The following is a 20,174-nucleotide window of genomic DNA, read 5'->3' as shown; positions in this document are numbered from 1 at the left end:
ACTGAGGACAGTCCCACAGGCCAGCTACTCTTATACTCCTTCAAAGGGGCGGAGCCATGGGCTGAGCCCGTACATGCTCCACATCCTCCAACATCTCCCCCTGTGGGTGAAGCCATACAATGGCCCACAGATAAAACCCACAGGGTTAATAGCATAGAACATAACTGGTGAATTAACTGTATTTACATTCACCACACTTTACTTTCCCACTTGTCGCTTGTATTTGTGTGAACCATTTCCTGAATCTTTACACTGCGTCACACCCCACTTCCTGGACTTTGGCTGCCTGACTGCAGACGTGAAATTGCTGCTCTTTCGGGGAATGTTTTGGTCTTGTGCTGTGCTAAATACTCCTTTCAGCAGCTCCCAATGTTTCTCTGTAGGTGCATCTCTTTTTTTTTTTAAATAATATTTTATTGAAAATTTTTGGTCAACCAACACAGTACATTGTGCATCCTTTACACAACATTATAACAATACAGATAATAATGACCTTTTTTATTTAAACAAGAACAAAAGAAAACAACAACAAATAAATAAATATTAAATAACAAAAATAAAAACTAGCCCTAATTGGCAACTGCCTTGTCTCAGGCCACACCCCCCCCCCCCCCCCCCCCCCCAAGTCCTGGGCCGCTGCTGCTGCCTTCTTTGTTCTCCCCTATCTATCTTTCCGCAAGATATTCGACGAACGGTTGCCACCGCCTTGTAAACCCTTGAGCCGACCCCCTTAGGACGAACTTAATCCGCTCTAACTTTATGAACCCCGCCATATCATTTATCCAGGTCTCCACCCCCGGGGGCTTGGCTTCTTTCCACATTAGCAATATTCTGCGCCGGGCTACTAGGGACGCAAAGGCCAAAACATCGGCCTCTTTCGCCTCCTGCACTCCCGGCTCTTGTGCAACCCCAAATATAGCCAACCCCCAGCTTGGTTCGACCCGGACTCCTACTACTTTCGAAAGCACCTTTGTCACCCCCATCCAAAACCCCTGTAGTGCCGGGCATGACCAAAACATATGGGTATGATTCGCTGGGCTTCTCGAGCACCTCGCACACCTATCCTCCACCCCAAAAAATTTACTGAGCCGTGTTCCAGTCATATGTGCCCTGTGTAATACCTTAAACTGAATCAGGCTTAGCCTGGCGCACGAGGACGACGAGTTTACCCTGTTTAGGGCATCTGCCCACATCCCCTCCTCAATCTCCTCCCCTAGCTCTTCTTCCCATTTCCCTTTTAGTTCGTCCATCATAGTCTCCCCTTCGTCTCTCATTTCCCTATATATATCCGACACCTTACCGTCCCCCACCCATTTCTTTGAGATGACTCTGTCCTGCACCTCTTGTGTCGGGAGCTGCGGGAATTCCCTCACCTGCTGCCTCGCAAAAGCCCTCAATTGCATGTACCTGAATGCATTCCCTTGGGGCAACCCATATTTCTCGGTCAGCGCTCCCAGACTCGCAAACTTCCCATCCACAAATAGATCTTTCAATTGCGTTATACCTGCTCTTTGCCACATTCCATATCCCCCATCCATTCCCCCCGGGGCAAACCTATGGTTGTTTCTTATCGGGGACCCCCCCAGTGCTCCGGTCTTTCCCCTATGTCGTCTCCACTGTCCCCAAATCTTCAGTGTAGCTACCACCACCGGACTCGTGGTATAGTTCCTTGGTGAGAACGGCAATGGGGCTGTCACCATAGCCTGCAGGCTGGTCCCCCTACAGGACGCCCTCTCTAATCTCTTCCACGCCGCTCCTTCCTCCTCTCCCATCCACTTACTCACCATTGAAATATTAGCGGCCCAATAATACTCACTTAGGCTCGGTAGTGCCAGCCCCCCCCTATCCCTACTACGCTGTAAGAATCCCTTCCTCACTCTCGGAGTCTTCCCGGCCCAAACAAAACCCATAATACTCTTTTCTATCCTTTTGAAAAAAGCCTTCGTGATCACCACCGGGAGACACTGAAACACAAAAAGGAATCTCGGGAGGACCACCATCTTAACTGCCTGCACCCTCCCTGCCATTGACAATGCTACCATGTCCCATCTCTTGAAATCTTCCTCCATCTGTTCCACCAACCGCGTCAAATTTAGCCTGTGCAATGTGCCCCAATTCTTAGCTATCTGGATCCCCAGGTAACGAAAGTCTCTTGTTACCTTCCTCAACGGTAGGTCTTCTATTTCTCTACTCTGCTCCCCTGGATGCACCACAAACAGCTCACTCTTTCCCATGTTCAATTTATACCCTGAAAAATCCCCAAACTCCCCAAGTATCCGCATTATTTCTGGCATCCCCTCCGCTGGATCCGCCACATATAGTAGCAGATCATCCGCATATAAAGATACCCGGTGTTCTTCTCCTCCCCTAAGTATTCCCCTCCATCCCTTGGAACCTCTCAGCGCTATCGCCAGGGGCTCAATCGCCAGTGCAAACAGTAATGGGGACAGAGGACATCCCTGCCTTGTCCCTCTGTGGAGCCGAAAATATGCCGATCCCCGTCCATTCGTGACCACACTCGCCACTGGGGCCCTATACAACAGCTGCACCCATCTAACATACCCCTCTCCGAACCCAAATCTCCTCAACACCTCCCACAGATAATCCCACTCCACTCTATCAAATGCTTTCTCGACATCCATCGCCACTACTATCTCCGTTTCACCCTCTGGTGGGGCCATCATCATTACGCCTAACAACCTCCGTATGTTCGTGTTCAGCTGTCTCCCCTTCACAAACCCAGTTTGGTCCTCATGAACCACCCCCGGGACACATTCCTCTATTCTCATTGCCATTACCTTGGCCAAGACCTTGGCATCTACATTGAGGAGGGAGATTGGTCTGTAGGACCCGCATTGTAGCGGATCCTTTTCCTTCTTTAAAAGAAGCGATATCGTTGCTTCTGACATAGTCGGGGGCAGTTGTCCCCTTTCCTTTGCCTCGTTGAAGGTCCTCGTCAGTAGCGGGGCGAGCAAGTCCAAATATTTTCTGTAAAATTCAACTGGGAATCCGTCCGGTCCCGGGGCCTTTCCCGTCTGCATGTTCCTAATTCCTTTCACCACTTCTTCTACCGTGATCTGTGCTCCCAATCCCATCCTTTCCTGCTCTTCCATCTTGGGAATTTCCAGCCGATCCAAAAACTCCATCATTCTCTCCCTCCCATCCGGGGGTTGAGCTTCATACAATTTTTTATAAAATGTCTTGAACACTTCATTCACTCTCTCCGCTCCCCGCTCCGTCTCTCCATCTTCGTCTCTCATCCCCCCTATTTCCCTCGCTGCTCCCCTTTTCCTCAATTGGTGTGCCAGCAATCTGCTCGCCTTCTCTCCATATTCATACTGTACACCCTGCGCCTTCCTCCATTGTGCCTCTGCAGTGCCTGTGGTCAGCAAGTCAAATTCCACATGCAGCCTTTGCCTTTCCCTATACAGTCCCTCCTCCGGTGCTTCCGCATACTGTCTGTCCACCCTCAAAAGTTCTTGCAACAACCGCTCCCGTTCCTTACTCTCCTGCTTCCCTTTATGTGTCCTTATTGATATCAGCTCCCCCCTAACCACCGCCTTCAACGCCTCCCAGACCACTCCCACCTGAACCTCCCCATTGTCATTGAGTTCCAAGTACTTTTCAATGCATCCCCTCACCCTTAAGCACACCCCCTCATCCGCCATTAGTCCCATATCCATTCTCCAGGGTGGACGCCCTCTTGTTTCCTCCCCTATCTCCAAGTCTACCCAGTGTGGGGCATGATCCGAAATGGCTATAGCCGTATATTCCGTTCCCCTCACCCTCGGGATCAATGCCCTACCCAACACAAAAAAGTCTATGCGTGAATAGACTTTATGGACATAGGAGAAAAATGAGAACTCCTTACTCCTAGGTCTACTGAATCTCCACGGGTCCACCCCTCCCATCAGCTCCATAAAATCCTTAAGCACCTTGGCTGCTGCCGGCCTCCTACCAGTCCTGGACTTCGACCTATCCAGCCTTGGTTCCAACACCGTGTTAAAGTCTCCCCCCATTATCAGCTTTCCGGTCTCTAGGTCTGGGATGCGTCCTAGCATTCGCCTCATAAAATTGGCATCGTCCCAATTCGGGGCATACACGTTTACCAACACCACCATCTCTCCCTGTAATTTGCCACTCACCATCACGTATCTGCCCCCGTTATCCGCCACTATAGTCTTTGCCTCGAACATTACCCGCTTCCCCACTAATATAGCCACCCCCCTGTTTTTCGCATCCAGCCCCGAATGGAACACCTGCCCTACCCATCCTTTGCGCAACCTAACCTGATCTATCAGTTTCAGGTGCGTTTCCTGTAACATGACCACATCTGCTTTAAGTTTCTTAAGGTGTGCGAGTACTCGTGCCCTCTTTATCGGCCCGTTAAGCCCCCTCACGTTCCACGTGATCAGCCGAGTTGGGGGGCTTCCCACCCCCCCCCTTGCCGGTTAGCCATCATCTTTTTCCAGCTTCTCGCCCAGTTCCCACGCGGCTGTATTTCTCCCAGACGGTGCCCCCCCGCCCATCCTTTCCCGCACCCACTCCCCCCTTTCCCCAGCAGCAGCAACCCAGTAGTTCCCCCCTCCCCCCCCCCCCGCTAGATCCCCCGCTAGCGTAATTACTCCCCCCATGTTGCTCCCAGAAGTCAGCAAACTCTGGCTGACCTCGGCTTCCCCCCGTGATCACGGCTCGCCCCGTGCGGTGCCCCCTCCTTCCTGCTTCTCTATTCCCGCCATAATTATCATAGCGCGGGAACCAAGCCCGCGCCTCTCCCTCGGCGCCGCCTCCCATGGCCAACGCCCCATCTCCTCTCCCTCCCCACCTCCCCCCATCACCACCTGTGGGAGAAAGAAAAGTTACCATACCGCAGGATTAATCATACAATCCCTCTTCGCCCCCCCCCCCCCCCCCCCCCCCCACTCGTCCCACCACTTTGTCCAAACGTTCATTTTCGTAGTCCAATCATTCCAATTTTTCTTCTACAATAAAAGTCCACGCTTCATCCGCCGTCTCAAAGTAGTGGTGCCTCCCTTGATATGTGACCCACAGTCTTGCCGGTTGCAGCATTCCAAACTTTATCTTTTTTTTGTGAAGTACCGCTTTGGCCCGATTAAAGCTCGCCCTCCTTCTCGCCACCTCCGCACTCCAATCTTGATAGACGCGGATCACCGCGTTCTCCCATTTACTACACCGAGTTTTCTTCGCCCATCTAAGGACCATTTCTCTATCCTTAAAACGGAGAAATCTCACCACTATGGCTCTGGGAGCTTCTCCTGCTCTCGGTCCTCACACCATAACTCGGTATGCTCCCTCCACCTCCAACGGACCCGTCGGGGCCTCCACTCCCATTAATGAGTGCAGCATCGTGCTCACATATGCCCCGACGTCCGCCCCCTCCACACCTTCAGGAAGGCCAAGAATCCTCAAGTTGTTCCTCCTTGCGTTATTTTCCAGTGCCTCCAACCTCTCCACAGATCGTTTCTGGTGTGCCTCCTGTATCTCCGACTTCACCACCAGGCCCTGTATGTCGTTTTCATTCTCTGCTGCTTTCGCCTTCACGACCCGAAGCTCCTGCTCCTGGGTCTTTTGTTCCTCTTTCAGCCCTTCAATCGCCTGTAATATCGGGGCCAACAACTCTTTCTTCATTTCCTTTTTTATCTCCTCCACGCAGCGTTTCAAGAACTCTTGTTGTTCAGGGCCCCATATGAAACTGCCACCTTCCGACGCCATCTTGGTTTCTGCTTGCCTTCCTTGCCGTTGTTCCAAAGGATCCGCTGCAATCCGGCCACTTTCCTCTCCTTTTTCCATCCGTGTCCAGGGGGAACACCCTTCTGGTTTACCGCACGGTGTTTTCAGCCGTTAAAATTGCCGTTGGGGCTCCTATCAAGAGCCCAAAAGTCCGTTTCACAGGGAGCTGCCGAAACGTGCGACTCAGCTGGTCATCGCCGCACCCTGTAGGTGCATCTCTGACAGCTGGGCCTAGTTTAACAGGTTCATCTCCATTCTCCTTCCTTGGCAGTCACAGCCTTTTACTAAACTTAATTCCTCGATTTGAATCTTTCTCCACCTCAAGCTAAATGTCAAACTCCACCATGGGATGTTCACTGTTTGAGAATTGTTCCCTTTGCTGCCCTGATTTAAATTAATTATGGTTCATTTCCTCGTTTCAAAATCGAGTGCAGCCTGTTAACTTGTTACTTTATAAAACATATTGAAAACTGCTCAGGAAACACAATACAAATTCACCGTCTTCACAGCCAGACGTCTTTTACTTCTCCCAATCGATGTGAAAATTAAAACTGTCCATTTGAACCATTTTCCATTTGTTCCCAGTTTCTCTGATCCGGGTGTTGTGAACATAGAAACTGGGTCAGGAGTAGGCCACTCGGCCCCTCGAGTTGCTGCACCATTTGATAAGATCATGGCTGATCAGATTGTGCCTCAACATTACTTTCCAGACTTCCGGGTGCGGCGATGAGCAGCTGAGTCGCACGTTTCGGCAGCTCCCGGTGAAACGGACTTTTGGGCTCTTGATAGGAGCCCCAACGGCAATTTTGACGGCTAAAAACACTGTGCGGTAAACCAGAAGGGAATCCCCCCTGGATACGGATGAAAAAATGAGGAGAAAGTGGCCGGATTGCAGTGGATCCTTTAGAACAGCGGCAAGGAAGGCAAGCAAACACCAAGATGGCGTCGGAAGGTGGCAGTTTAACATGGGGCCCTGAACAACAAGAGTTCTTGAAATGCTGTGTGGAAGAGCTCAAAAAGGAAATGAAGAAAGAGCTGTTGGCCCCGATACTACAGGCGATCGAAGGGCTAAAGGAGGAGCAAAAGACCCAGGAGCGGGAGCTTCGGGTCGTGAAGGCAAAGGCTGCCGAGAATGAGGACGACATACAGGGCCTGGTGGTGAAGACGGAGACGCATGAGGCACATCAGAAACGATGTGTGGAAAGGTTGGAGGCACTGGAGAACAACGCAAGGAGGAACAACCTGAGGATTCTTGGTCTTCCTGAAGGTGCGGAGGGAGCGGACGTCGGGGCATATGTGAGCACGATGCTGCACTCGTTAATGGGAGCGGAGGCCCCGGCGGGTCCGTTGGAGGTGGAGGGAGCATACCGAGTGATGGCGCGAGGACCGAGAGCAGGAGAAATTCCCAGAGCCATAGTGGTGAGATTCCTCCGTTTTAAGGATAGAGAAATGGTCCTTAGATGGGCAAAGAAAACTCGGAGCAGTAAATGGGAGAACGCGGTGATCCGCGTTTATCAAGACTGGAGGGAGGAGGTGGCGAGAAGGAGGGCGAGCTTTAATCGGGCCAAGGCGGTGCTTCATAAAAAGAAGATAAAATTTGGAATGCTGCAACCGGCAAGACTGTGGGTCACATATCGAGGGAGGCACCACTACTTTGAGACGGCGGATGAAGTGTGGACTTTTATTGTGGAAGAAAAACTGGAATGAGCGGGTTATTAAAAAGAACGTTTGAACAAAGTGGTGGGGCGAATGTGGGGGGCGAAGAGGGGGGTTAAAAAGGGGGGAAAGAGGAGTTTTATGTACTAATCCTGCGATGTGGTAACTTTTCTCTCTTCCACAGGTGGTGATGGGGGAGGAGGGGAGGTGGAGGAGATGGGGCGTTGGCAATTGGGGGCGGGGCCAAGGGAGAAGCGCGGGCTTGGTTCCCGCGCTATGATAATCATGGCGGGAATAGAGAAGCAGGAAGGAGGGGGCGTCGCATGGTGCGAGCCGAGGTCACGGGGGGAAGCCGAGGTCGGCCAGAGTTTGCTGACTTCTGGGAGCAACATGGGGGGAGTAATTACGCTAGCGGGGGATCTAGCGGGGGGGGGTGGGAGGGGGGAATTACTGGGCTGCTGCTGCTGGGGAGAGGGGGGAGCTGGTATGGGAGGAGATGGGCGGGGGGGCACCGCCTGGGGGAGATACAGCTGCGTGGGAACCGGGTGAGGAGCTGGAAAAAGGGGATGGCTAATCGACAAGGGGGGGGTAGGAAGCCCCCCAACCCGGCTGATCACGTGGAATGTGACAGGGCTGAACGGGCCGATAAAGAGGGCACGGGTACTCGCACACCTTAAGAAACTTAAGGCAGATGTGGTTATGTTACAGGAAACGCACCTGAAACTGATAGACCAGGTTAGGCTACGCAAAGGATGGGTGGGGCAGGTGTTCCATTCGGGGCTAGATGCGAAAAACAGGGGGGTGGCTATATTAGTGGGGAAGCGGGTAATGTTCGAGGCAAAGACTATAGTGGCGGATAACGGGGGCAGATACGTGATGGTGAGTGGCAAACTACAGGGGGAGACGGTGGTTTTGGTAAACGTATATGCCCCGAACTGGGATGATGCCAATTTTATGAGGCGGATGCTAGGACGCATTCCGGACCTAGAGATGAGAAAGCTGATAATGGGGGGAGATTTTAATACGGTGTTGGAACCAGGGCTGGATAGGTCGAAGTCCAGGACTGGAAGGAGGCCGGCAGCAGCCAAGGTACTTAAAGATTTTATGGAGCTGATGGGAGGTGTAGACCCGTGGAGATTTAGCAGACCTAGGAGTAAGGAGTTCTCGTTTTTCTCCTATGTCCATAAAGTCTACTCGCGAATAGACTTTTTGTGCTGGGAAGGGCGTTGATCCCGAAGGTGAGGGGAACGGAGTATACGGCTATAGCCATTTCGGATCACGCTCCACACTGGGTAGACTTGGAGATAGGGGAGGAAACAGGAGGGCGCCCACCTTGGAGAATGGACATGGGACTAATGGCAGATGAGGGGGTGTGTCTAAGGGTGAGGGGGTGCATTGAAAAGTACTTGGAACTCAATGATAATGGGGAGGTCCAGGTGGGAGTGGTCTGGGAGGCGTTGAAGGCGGTGGTTAGAGGGGAGCTGATATCAATAAGGGCACATAAAGGGAAGCAGGAGAGTAAGGAACGGGAGCGGTTGCTGCAAGAACTTTTGAGGGTGGACAGACAATATGTGGAAGCACCGGAGGAGGGACTGTACAGGGAAAGGCAAAGGCTACATGTAGAATTTGACTTGCTGACTACGGGCACTGCAGAGGCACAATGGAGGAAGGCACAGGGTGTACAGTACGAATATGGGGAGAAGGCGAGCAAGTTGCTGGCACACCAATTGAGGAAAAGGGGAGCAGCGAGGGAAATAGGGGGAGTGAGGGATGAGGAAGGAGAGATGGAGCGGGGAGCGGAGAGAGTGAATGGAGTGTTCAAGACATTTTATAAAAAATTATATGAAGCGCAACCTCCGGATGGGAGGGAGAGAATGATGGGCTTTTTGGATCGGCTGGAATTTCCCAAGGTGGAAGAGCAGGAAAGGGTGGGACTGGGAGCACAGATCGAGGTAGAAGAAGTGGTGAAAGGAATTAGGAGCATGCAGGCGGGAAAGGCCCCGGGACCGGATGGATTCCCAGTCAAATTCTATAGAAAATATGTGGACTTGCTCGCCCCGGTATTGACGAGGACCTTTAATGAGGCAAAGGAAAGGGGACAACTGCCCCCGACTATGTCTGAAGCAACGATATCGCTTCTCTTAAAGAAGGAAAAGGATCCGCTACAATGCGGGTCCTATAGACCTATTTCCCTCCTAAATGTAGATGCCAAGATCCTGGCCAAGGTAATGGCAATGAGAATAGAGGAATGTGTCCCGGGGGTGGTACACGAGGACCAAACTGGGTTTGTGAAGGGGAGACAGCTGAACACGAATATACGGAGGCTGTTAGGGGTAATGATGATGGCCCCACCAGAGGGGGAAACGGAGATAGTAGTGGTGATGGATGATGAGAAAGCATTTGATAGAGTGGAGTGGGATTATTTGTGGGAGGTATTGAGGAGATTTGGTTTTGGAGAGGGGTATGTTAGATGGGTGCAGCTGTTGTATAGGGCCCTGATGGTGAGCGTGGTCACGAATGGACGGGGATCTGCATATTTTCGGCTCCATAGAGGGACAAGGCAGGGATGCCCTCTGTCCCCATTATTGTTTGCACTGGCGATTGAGCCCCTAGCGATAGCGTTGAGGGGTTCCAAGAAGTGGAGGGGAGTACTTAGAGGAGGAGAAGAACACCGGGTATCTTTGTATGCGGACGATTTGCTACTATACGTGGCAGACCCGGCGGAGGGGATGCCAGAAATAATGCGGATACTTGGGGAGTTTGGGGATTTTTCAGGGTATAAATTGAACATGGGGAAAAGTGAGTTGTTTGTGGTGCATCCAGGGGAGCAGAGTAGAGAAATAGAGGACCTACCGTTGAGGAAGGTAACAAGGGACTTTCGTTACCTGGGGATCCAGATAGCCAAGAATTGGGGCACATTGCATAGGTTAAATTTAACGCGGTTGGTGGAACAAATGGAGGAGGATTTCAAGAGATGGGATATGGTATCCCTGTCACTGGCAGGGAGGGTGCAGGCGGTTAAGATGGTGGTCCTCCCGAGATTCCTCTTTGTGTTTCAGTGCCTCCCGGTGGTGATCACGAAGGCTTTTTTTAAAAGGATTGAAAAGAGCATCATGGGTTTTGTGTGGGCCGGGAAGACCCCGAGAGTGAGGAAGGGATTTTTACAGCGTAGCAGGGCTAGTGGGGGGGCTGGCACTACCGAGCCTAAGTGAGTATTATTGGGCCGCTAATATTTCAATGGTGAGTAAGTGGATGGGAGAGGAGGAGGGAGCGGCGTGGAAGAGATTAGAGAGGGCGTTCTGTAGGGGGACTAGCCTACAGGCTATGGTGACAGCCCCATTGCCGTTCTCACCGAGGAACTACACCACAAGCCCGGTGGTGGGGGTCCGGGTCGAACCAAGCTGGGGGTTGGCTATATTTGGGGTTGCACAAGAGCCGGGAGTGCAGGAGGCGAGAGAGGCCGATGTTTTGGCCTTTGCGTCCCTAGTAGCCCGGCGCAGGATATTGTTAATGTGGAAAGAAGCCAAGCCCCCGGGGGTGGAGACCTGGATAAATGACATGGCAGGGTTTATAAAGCTAGAGCGGATTAAGTTCGTTCTAAGGGGGTCGGCTCAAGGGTTCACCAGGCGGTGGCAACCGTTCGTCGAATACCTCGCAGAAAGATAGATGGAATGGAAAAAAGAAGGCAGCAGCAGCAGCCCAGGATCGGGGTGGGGGGGGGGGGGGGGGGAGGAGGAACCAGAAGGACTCTCAGGGTTGTTAATATATACTGTATAATATGTATAGGTCGTTGCTACAGATAATTATATATTGGACTGTTAAATTATATTTTTGGAGAGTGTTACTTGTGACAAGGCAGTTGCCAATTAGGGTTAGTTTTCATTTTTGTTATTTATTATTTATTCTTTTTTTTGTTTTGTTTATAAAATAGGTCATTGTTATATGTGTTGTTATAATATTGTGTAAAGGATGCACAATGTACTGTGTTGGTTGACCAAAAATTTTCAATAAAATATTTGTAAAAAAAAAACATTAATTTCCAGACTACCACCACCCCCCCACCCTCCCCACCGTACACTCTGACTCTCTTGTCAAGAGACTATCAAACTCAACATTAGAAACATTGGGACTTCCGGTTGCGGCTATGCGGAGCTAAGCCGCACGATTCGGCAGCTCCCGCTATTACGGACTTTCGGGCTCGTTAGAGGAGCCCCAACGGAATTTTTTTCGAAGACAACCCGTGGGGAAGGGAAGAGAGAGGTCCCCCTCCAACCTTTATGGACCGGACCAGAAGTGAAACTGCCAGAAAAGCGGCATTGGAGCAGCGGGAGAAGCGAGGGGAAAAAACAAAATGGCGGCGGCCGGGGACAAAGCGGAGTGCGGTCCGGAGCTGCAGGAGTTCATCAAGCGCTGCTTCGAGGAGCTGCGGAAGGAGATGCTGGCGCCTATGCTGTTGGCAATTAAAGGACCAAGGATGACCCAGAAGGCCCACGAGGTAAAGATCCAGGAGGTACAGAAAAGAGTCAGTGAGAATGAGGACGAGCTCTTGGGCCTGGCGGTGAGAGTGGAGCAGCACGAGGCGCTACAGAAGAGGTGGGCGGGAAGACTCGAAGACCTGGAGAACAGGTCGAGGAGAAAGAATCTGCGGATCCTGGGTCTCCCTGAAGGAGTGGAGGGGGCCGATGCCGGGGCATACGCGAGCACGATGCTCGAGGCAATGATGGGCGCGGAGGCCCCTTCGAGGTCGCTGGAGCTGGACGGGGCACACCGGGTGCTGGCGAGGAAGCCCAAGGCAAATGAGCCGTCAAGGGCGATGGTGGTGAGATTTCACCGGTTCACAGACAGAGAGAGGGTCCTGAAATGGGCCAAGAAGGAGCGGAGCAGTAAGTGGGACAAAGCAGAGATCCGAATATACCCGAACTGGAGCACGGAGGTTGCAAAGCGGAGAGCGGGTTTCAACCGGGCCAAAGCGGCGTTGTCCCGGAAAGAAGTGAAATTCGGAATGCTGTAGCCAGCGCGACTGTGGGTCACATACAAGGACCAACACTATTATTTCGAAACGCCTGAAGAGGCGTGGACCTTCATACAAACCGAAAAGTTGGACTCTAACTGAGGGTTTGTGAGGGTGGGGGGGATGTTTGAGGTTTGATGTGTGATGGTTGTTGTAAATAGGGGGTCAATCACGCGCAGGAAATGTTACATGGGCTGGACGAGAGAGACAAGGCCGCGACAGGAGCTGCGCCAGAGGGGGCGGAGCGGGCTTTGGAAAGCGCGGGGTTTTTCCCGCGCGCGGGAAGAAAGGCGGGAAGGGGAACTAAGGAACGCATATGGATTGGGACACTCCCACACCGGGAGGTCAATGGGACGGCAGGGGAAGCCGGGGTCAGCAGGTGTCAGCTGACTTACAGGAGTGATATGGGGGGAGCAAAAAAGCTAGACAGGGGTCTAGCGGGGGGGGGGGGGGGGGGGAGAAAAGGGTTGCTGCTGCACTGGCCGAAAGGGAATGGGACACAGAAGAGGTGGTCGGGACGGGGGCCCCCGTTTGGGGGACTGGAGGGTGAGGGAGGCGTGGACACGGGACTGGCCTCGAAAAGGAGATGGCTAGTCAGCGGGGCGCGGGGGGGTGGGGGGGGGTGAGAGCCCCTCCAACCCGGCTGATAACGTGGAACGTGAGGGGCCTGAATGGGCCGGTGAAGAGGGCCTGAGTGTTCACGCACTTAAAGGGACTGAAGGCAGACGTGGTCATGCTCCAAGAGACACATCTGAAGGTGGCGGACCAGGTCAGGTTAAGAAAGGGATGGGTAGGACAGGTATTCCACTCGGGACTAGACGCGAAGAATAGAGGGGTTGCAATATTGGTGGGGAAGCGGGTGTCATTTGAGGCCAAGACTACCGTAGTGGATAATGGAGGGCGATATGTGATGGTGAGCAGTCGGTTGCAAGGGACGTGGGTGGTGTTGGTAAATGTATATGCCCCGAACTGGGATGATGTTGGATTCATGAAGCGCATGTTGGGGCGCATTCCGGACCTGGAGGTAGGAGGCCTGATAATGGGAGGGGACTTCAATACAGTGTTGGACCCAGCACTGGACCGCTCCAGATCAAGGACTGGAAAGAGGCCGGCGGCGGCCAAGGTGCTTAGGGGGTTTATGGATCAGATGGGGGGAGTGGACCCATGGAGGTTTGCAATGCCGCAGGCCAGGGAATTTTCTTTTTTCTCCCATGTGCACAAAGCCTACTCCCGGATAGATTTTTTGTTCTGGGCAGGGCGCTCATCCCGAGGGTGGAGGGGACGGAATATTCGGCCATAGCCGTTTCGGATCACGCCCCGCACTGGGTGGAACTGGAGCTGGGAGAGGAGAGGGACCAACACCCGCTGTGGCGTCTGGATGTGGGACTGCTGGCAGATGAGGTGGTGTGTGGGAAGGTGAGGGGGTACATCGAAAGGTACTTGGAGGCCAACGACAACGGGGAGCTTCGGGTGGGGGTGGTATGGGAGGCGTTGAAGGCGGTGAGCAGAGGAGAGTTCATCTCCATCAGGGCTCATAGGGAGAAGACAGAGGGCATGGAAAGGGAGAGGATAGTGGGGGAGATTTTGAGAGTGGACAGGAGATACGCAGAGGCCCCGGAGGAGAGATTACTTGGGGAAAGACGACGGCTCCAGACGGAGTTTGACCTGTTGACCACAGGGAAAGCGGAGGCACAGTGGAGGAAGGCGCAGGGGGTGACCTACGAGTATGGGGAAAAGGCTAGTCGGATGCTGGCACACCAGCTCCGTAAGAGGATGGCAGCGAGGGAAATAGGGGGAGTCAAAGATGGAAGGGGAGCCATGGTCCGGAGTGCGACGAAAATAAACGAGGTATTTAAGGCCTTCTATGAAGAGCTGTACAGATCCTAGCCCCCAGCGGGGGAAGAGGGGATGAGACGATTCCTGGACCAACTGAGATTCCCAAGGGTGGAGGAGCAAGAGGTGGCTGGTTTGGGGGCACTAATTGGGTTGGAGGAGCTGAGCAAGGGTTTGGGGAGTATGCAGGCGGGGAAGGCCCCGGGACCGGACGGGTTCCCTGTGGAGTTCTACAGGAAGTACGTAGACCTGTTGGCCCCGCTAATAGTGAGGACCTTTAATGAGGCAAGAGAGGAGGGGACCCTGCCCCCGACAATGTCGGAAGCGACAATTTCTTTGATCCTAAAACGGGACAAGGACCCACTGCAATGTGGATCGTACAGGCCGATCTCGCTCCTCAATGTGGATGCTAAGTTGCTGGCAAAAATGCTGGCCACGAGGATCGAGGACTGTGTCCCGGGGGTGATCCACGAGGACCAGACGGGATTCGTAAAGGGCAGGCAACTAAACACCAATGTGCGGCGGCTCTTAAACGTGATAATGATGCCATCGGAGGAGGGAGAGGCGGAGATAGTGGCAGCTATGGACGCGGAGAAGGCCTTTGAGCGAGTAGAGTGGGAGTACCTCTGGGAGGTACTGCGTAGGTTTGGGTTCGGGGGAGGGTTTATCAGTTGGGTTAAGCTCCTTTACAGAGCGACGAACCGGCGGAGGTCGGAGTACCTTTGGCTGTACCGAGGGACGAGGCAGGGGTGCCCCCTGTCCCCCCTGTTGTTTGCATTGGCGATCGAACCCTTGGCCATGTCATTGCGGGAGTCTAATAAATGGAGGGGGGTGGTCCGAGGGGGAGAAGAGCATCGGGTGTCACTTTATGCGGATGACCTGTTGCTGTACGTGGCGGATCCAATGGAGGGGATGGTGGAGGTCATGCAGACTCTAAGGGAGTTTGGGGAGTTTTCGGGCTATAAGCTCAATGTAGGGAAGAGTTAGCTCTTTGTATTACAGGCAGGGGACCAAGAAAGAGGGATAGGGGACCTACCGCTGAGGAGGGCGGAGGGGAGCTTTCGGTATCTGGGGATCCAGATAGCCAGGAGGTGGGGGGCCCTACATAAACTGAATCTGACGAGGTTGGTGGAGCAAATGGAGGAGGACTTCAAAAGATGGGACATGTTACCGCTCTTGCTAGCGGGTAGAGTGCAGTCGGTCAAAATGGTGGTCCTTCCGAGGTTTCTGTTTGTGTTTCAATGCCTTCCCATCGTGATCACCAAGGCCTTTTTCAAGAGAGTAGGTAGGAGTATAACGGGGTTTGTATGGGCGAAGAAGACCCCGAGAGTCAGGAGAGGGTTCCTGGAACGCAGTAGGGCCCGAGGAGGGTTGGCGCTGCCAAACCTAGGGAGCTACTACTGGGCAGCAAATGTGGCGATGATCCGCAAGTCGGTGATGGAGGGAGAGGGGGCGGCATGGAAGAGGATGAAGATGGCGTCCTGTAAAGGAACGAGCCTGGGGGCGTTGGTGACGGCACCGCTGCCGCTCTCGCCGACAAAGTATACCACGAGCCCGGTGGTGGCAGCAACGCTAAGGATCTGCGGCCAGTGGAGACGGCACAGGGGTGCCGTGGGAGCCTTGGTGTGGTCCCCGATCAGGGGTAACCACCGGTTTGTCCCAGCGAAGAAGGACGGGGGGTTTCAAAGCTGGCATCGGGCGGGGATTAGAAGAATGGGGGACCTGTTCATTGACGGGATGTTTGCGAGCCTAGGGGCACTGGAGGAGAAGTTCGAGATACCCCCGGGAAATGCCTTTAGATATATGCAGGTGAGGGCGTTTGTGAGGCGACAGGTGAGGGAACTCCCGTTGCTCCCGGCACAACAAATTCAAGACAGGGTGATCTCGGGTGTATGGGTCGGGGAGCGCAAGGTGTCGGCAATGAAATAAGGAGATGAAATAAGAGGGGGCAGCGCTAGTAGAGGAGCTGAAGGGTAAATGGAAGGAGGAGCTGGGTGAGGAGATTGAGGAAGGTCTGTGAGCTGATGCCCTAGGTAGAGTTAATTCCTCTTCCTCGTGTGCCAGGCTTAGCCTGATACAATTTAAGGTGGTTCACAGAGCGCACTTGACGGGGGCGAGATTGAGCAGGTTCTTTGGGGTAGAGGATAGATGTGAAAGATGTTCAGGGAGTCCGGCGAACCATGTCCATATGTTTTGGTCATGCTTGGCACTGGAGGGGTTCTGGAGAGGAGTGGCGGGAGCAATATCTCAGGTGGTGAAAGTCCGGGTCAAGCCAAGCTGGGGGCTAGCAATATTTGGAGTAGTGGACGAACCGGGAGTGCAGGAGGCGAAAGAGGCCGGCATTCTGGCCTTTGCGTCCCTAGTAGCCCGGCGAAGGATCTTGCTAATGTGGAAGGAGGTGAAGCCCCCCAGCGTGGAGGCCTGGATAAATGATATGGCTGGGTTCATAAAGTTGGAGAGGATTAAGTTCGCCTTGAGAGGGTCTGCGCAGGGGTTCTACAGGCGGTGGCAACCGTTCCTAGACTATCTCGCGGAGCGTTAGAGGAAGGTCGGTCAGCAGCAGCAGCAACCTGGGGGGGAGGGGGGGGGACGTCCTGGGAGGGGGTGTGGGGGGGTGGAACGGGGGATTGCCTGGGAGGGTGGATGAACAAGAGATAACATGGAGGGTGGGGGAAACTGGCACGTACGGGAGAGAGCCAGTGTGTAAAGCTATGTAAACATATAATTTTGCCATGTATATATCTTGCTCTGCGCGATTTCTTGTTATTTTGTTACGGGGGGGGGGGGGGGGTTATTGTTTGTAAGGGAGAAAAATTGTGTTAAAAAACTTTAATAAATATATAATATTTATAAATAATAACATTAGGAACATTCAATGATGCTGTGTCCATGGCTTTCTGGGGAAGTGTGACACACACTCACCACCCTCAGAGATAATGGGCGGAATTCTTCCCTACCCGGCGGGGCGGGGGTCCCGGCAGCACGGAGTGACGTGAACCACTCCGGCGTCGGGCCCTCCCATAGGTACGGAATCCTCCGCACCTTCAGGGGCTAGAACCGCCCTGGAGTGGTTGCCGCCCCACCGGCCGGCGGGAAAGAGGCTTGGCGCCACGCCAAAGCGAATCGGCGCATGCGCAGGAGCGCCAGCGTCATCCCCGCGCATGCGCAGAGGTATTCACTTCCGCACCGGGAATGGCGGAGGACCACGGCCTCCGGTGCGGAATAATAGAGTGCCCCCACGGCACAGGCCCACCCCAGGATCGGTGGGCCCCGACCGCGGGCCAGGCCACCTTGGGGGCACTCCCTGGGCCAGATCCCCCTGCAACCCCCCCAGGAACCCCGGAGCCCGCCCGCACCGCCAGGTCCCGCCGGTAAGGGACCTACTCTAATTTACGCCGGCGGGACCGGCAAAGAACAGGCGGGACTTCAGCCCATCACGGGCCGGAGAATTCGGTCAGCCCCGGGGCCAATTGAGTCGCGCCGGACCTCGCCATTATCCAAGGCGGGTGGCGCAACTCACGCCGGGGCAATTTTGGGCGTGCGGGAGAATTAGGAGGACGGCAGGGGCGGGATTCACGCCGGCCCCCGGGGATTCTCCCACCCAGCGAGGGGTCGGAGAATCCCACCCAACATTTCTTTCCCCTACTTTCAGTCTGAAATGAGAGATGCCTTTTTAAAAACTGCGTCCCCCAGTTCTAGTTTCTCCCACAAAAGGAAACATCCTCTCAGAATCCATCCTCTCAACTCCCCGAAGGATCTTATATGTTTCAATAAGATAACCTCCCAGACTCCAAAACTCCAATGCATACAGGATCGACCTTTCCTCGGAAGACAACCCACTTCATTCCGGGAACCAGCCCTTCGTGCTTCTACCTGTCCAAAACACAAATCCCATCAGAGTTTTACACTGTGCTGACTTCAATGGTGTCAGATATCAGGCTGGCTGGATAACAGGCGTCTGATCAAATATCACCCATTTCAAACTCTCCCCAAAAGATTCACATTAACCCCAGAGAGAGAGAGAGAGAGAGTGAGAATGGAAGAGTGAATTCTGTACTTACCGGGAGAGACCCAGGAAAAACACAGGGAGATGGAGAAAAGGATCAGGAACATTCTGGAATTCCACTGTTCCTGTTCAATGACTGGGAAGGAGGAAACAACTTTATAGACTGACGGAAACAAGAAAAATAACAAAAGGTTTATCCAGACTCCATTTTACTGTCTGATTTAAACTTTGATCATTTCCTGAATGCTGAACCAGAGGATGGCTGATTGGTTAATCTCAGAAAAACAGCCAATTAAAGAGATAAACAGTCGGGCTGTCACTAGTTACCAGGAAGATCAAACTCAGACAGGTTGGGATTCAGCCTGAAAAACAATTAATCTCTGTACAGCGCCTTTCACAAACTGAAACCTCCCCAAGGGCAGTATTTATAAAACAAAGATTGACCCTGAGAGACACACACAGGCCAATGGCCCAAAACTATCTCACAGTAGTAGATTTTCAGGAGTGTCTTATAGAGAGACTGCAGTAAGGTGTGTTTTGTTACCTATGTGGTAGGTAACATGTGCTACTCAAACCCTGGTTAGTGATGAGGTCTTCTGAATCTCAATGAAGAAGGCTCAAACTCGTCCAGTAATAACAAAAGGTTTATTGAGTAACTACAACAATATTTACATGAGTTCTTTATTTTAACTTTGATACTAGTGATAAGGTTAACAAGATCTAACTATGGTAACTATACATAACTTCACTAGCCATCTGGACTAGTCTGCTATTGCCCTGGTCACAGTGCACCCAAGAGAGAGAGAGAGACCCAATGTGGTTGCCTTTTATACCCCTGTTGGCCGGCCCTCTAGTGATCATGTGGTGCTACTGATTACACATTAACCCCTTGTGGTGCATGCACATATAGAGATCTTAACATCCCCCTTTTTTTCGTGTTACATATTTTCTGTATGTTGTAAAGAAAATTGAACAAACATAATGGATGCAGTTTGCAAATGCATTACATAAAATCAATGAGTTAGCCCGTCAAATGTTAATATATTTAGCCTCTTAGGTTTTTTCGCTTGCGTGAAATCGGTAGACAAATGATGTTATGTACAAGTTGTGATGATCTTGATGATTATACAAAGCCAATTAATATTTAGGAGTCCAATCTTAATTAAAAAACATTTTTTTGTGAGTCCATGCTTTATGAGTTTGTTCGGTCGAGTTGCTTTCTTCTTCTGTTGGTGAAGTGGTGATGTTGATGTTGTTATTTCTTTGTGAATGTCGTCAGTGTTCCTTTGTTTAAGTAACCAAGAAGTCATCAATGAGGTATTTGAATGGTCGAATCACTTTGTTGTCTGATTTATGCTTTTTTTTCTTTGCTGGCGGTAGCGATTCTGAATTACATCTTTGTTAGCTGACCTGGACCTTTTCTTCTGTTTGTGGTATTGATTCTGTATGTCAGCTTTGTTGTCTGACCTGAACTTTTTCCTGTGCTTGTGGTATTGATTCTGTATGCCATATTTGTTGTCTGACCTGGACTTTTTCCTGTGTTTGTGGTATTAACCCTGTATGTCATCTTTCTTGAAAGCTCGTTTGCTTGTTTGTTGTGGAGCAAATGTGAATTTGTGAGATTTGTTGCCATGCCATGGCATGTTTGTACTCTTGCCATTGTTTTACAGTGTGCTGTGGCATTGTCCTTCATGTGCAGAGTTGTACCATGTTGTACATGCCATTGTTTCATTGTTGTTGTTTCTGTCTTGGTTATTTTCGTTGTCGTTCTTGTTGTTGTCGTTCTTTTTGTTGTTTTTGTCGTGCTTGTTGTTTCTGTCATGCTTCTTGTTGTTTTTGTTGTTCTTGTTGCGCTGCATGTTGCCTTTGTTGTTGCTGTTGTTGTTCTTGTTTCTGCTGTGCTTCTTGCAGTTTTTG

At 52.1% G+C, this 20,174-nt stretch overlaps 1 protein-coding gene across 1 annotated transcript in view; it reads right to left on the bottom strand.

Moving 5' to 3' along the window:
- LOC140389076 (uncharacterized) overlaps window positions 1–18,512 on the bottom strand; it is a 114,687-nt gene extending 96,175 nt beyond the window's left edge. Inside the window, exon 1 of the mRNA XM_072473237.1 lies at window positions 18,313–18,512. Coding sequence (XP_072329338.1) covers window positions 18,313–18,364 — 52 coding nt within the window. The 5' untranslated portion in view covers window positions 18,365–18,512. The remainder of the gene's footprint in view (window positions 1–18,312) is intronic.
- Between the last annotated feature and the right edge of the window lie 1,662 nt (window positions 18,513–20,174).

This window comes from Scyliorhinus torazame, chromosome 14 (genome assembly GCF_047496885.1).
Source record: "Scyliorhinus torazame isolate Kashiwa2021f chromosome 14, sScyTor2.1, whole genome shotgun sequence".
Lineage (NCBI taxonomy): Eukaryota > Metazoa > Chordata > Chondrichthyes > Carcharhiniformes > Scyliorhinidae > Scyliorhinus > Scyliorhinus torazame.
Note: the sequence above shows the minus strand (reverse complement) of the source record. Positions and strands in the feature narration are given on the sequence as shown.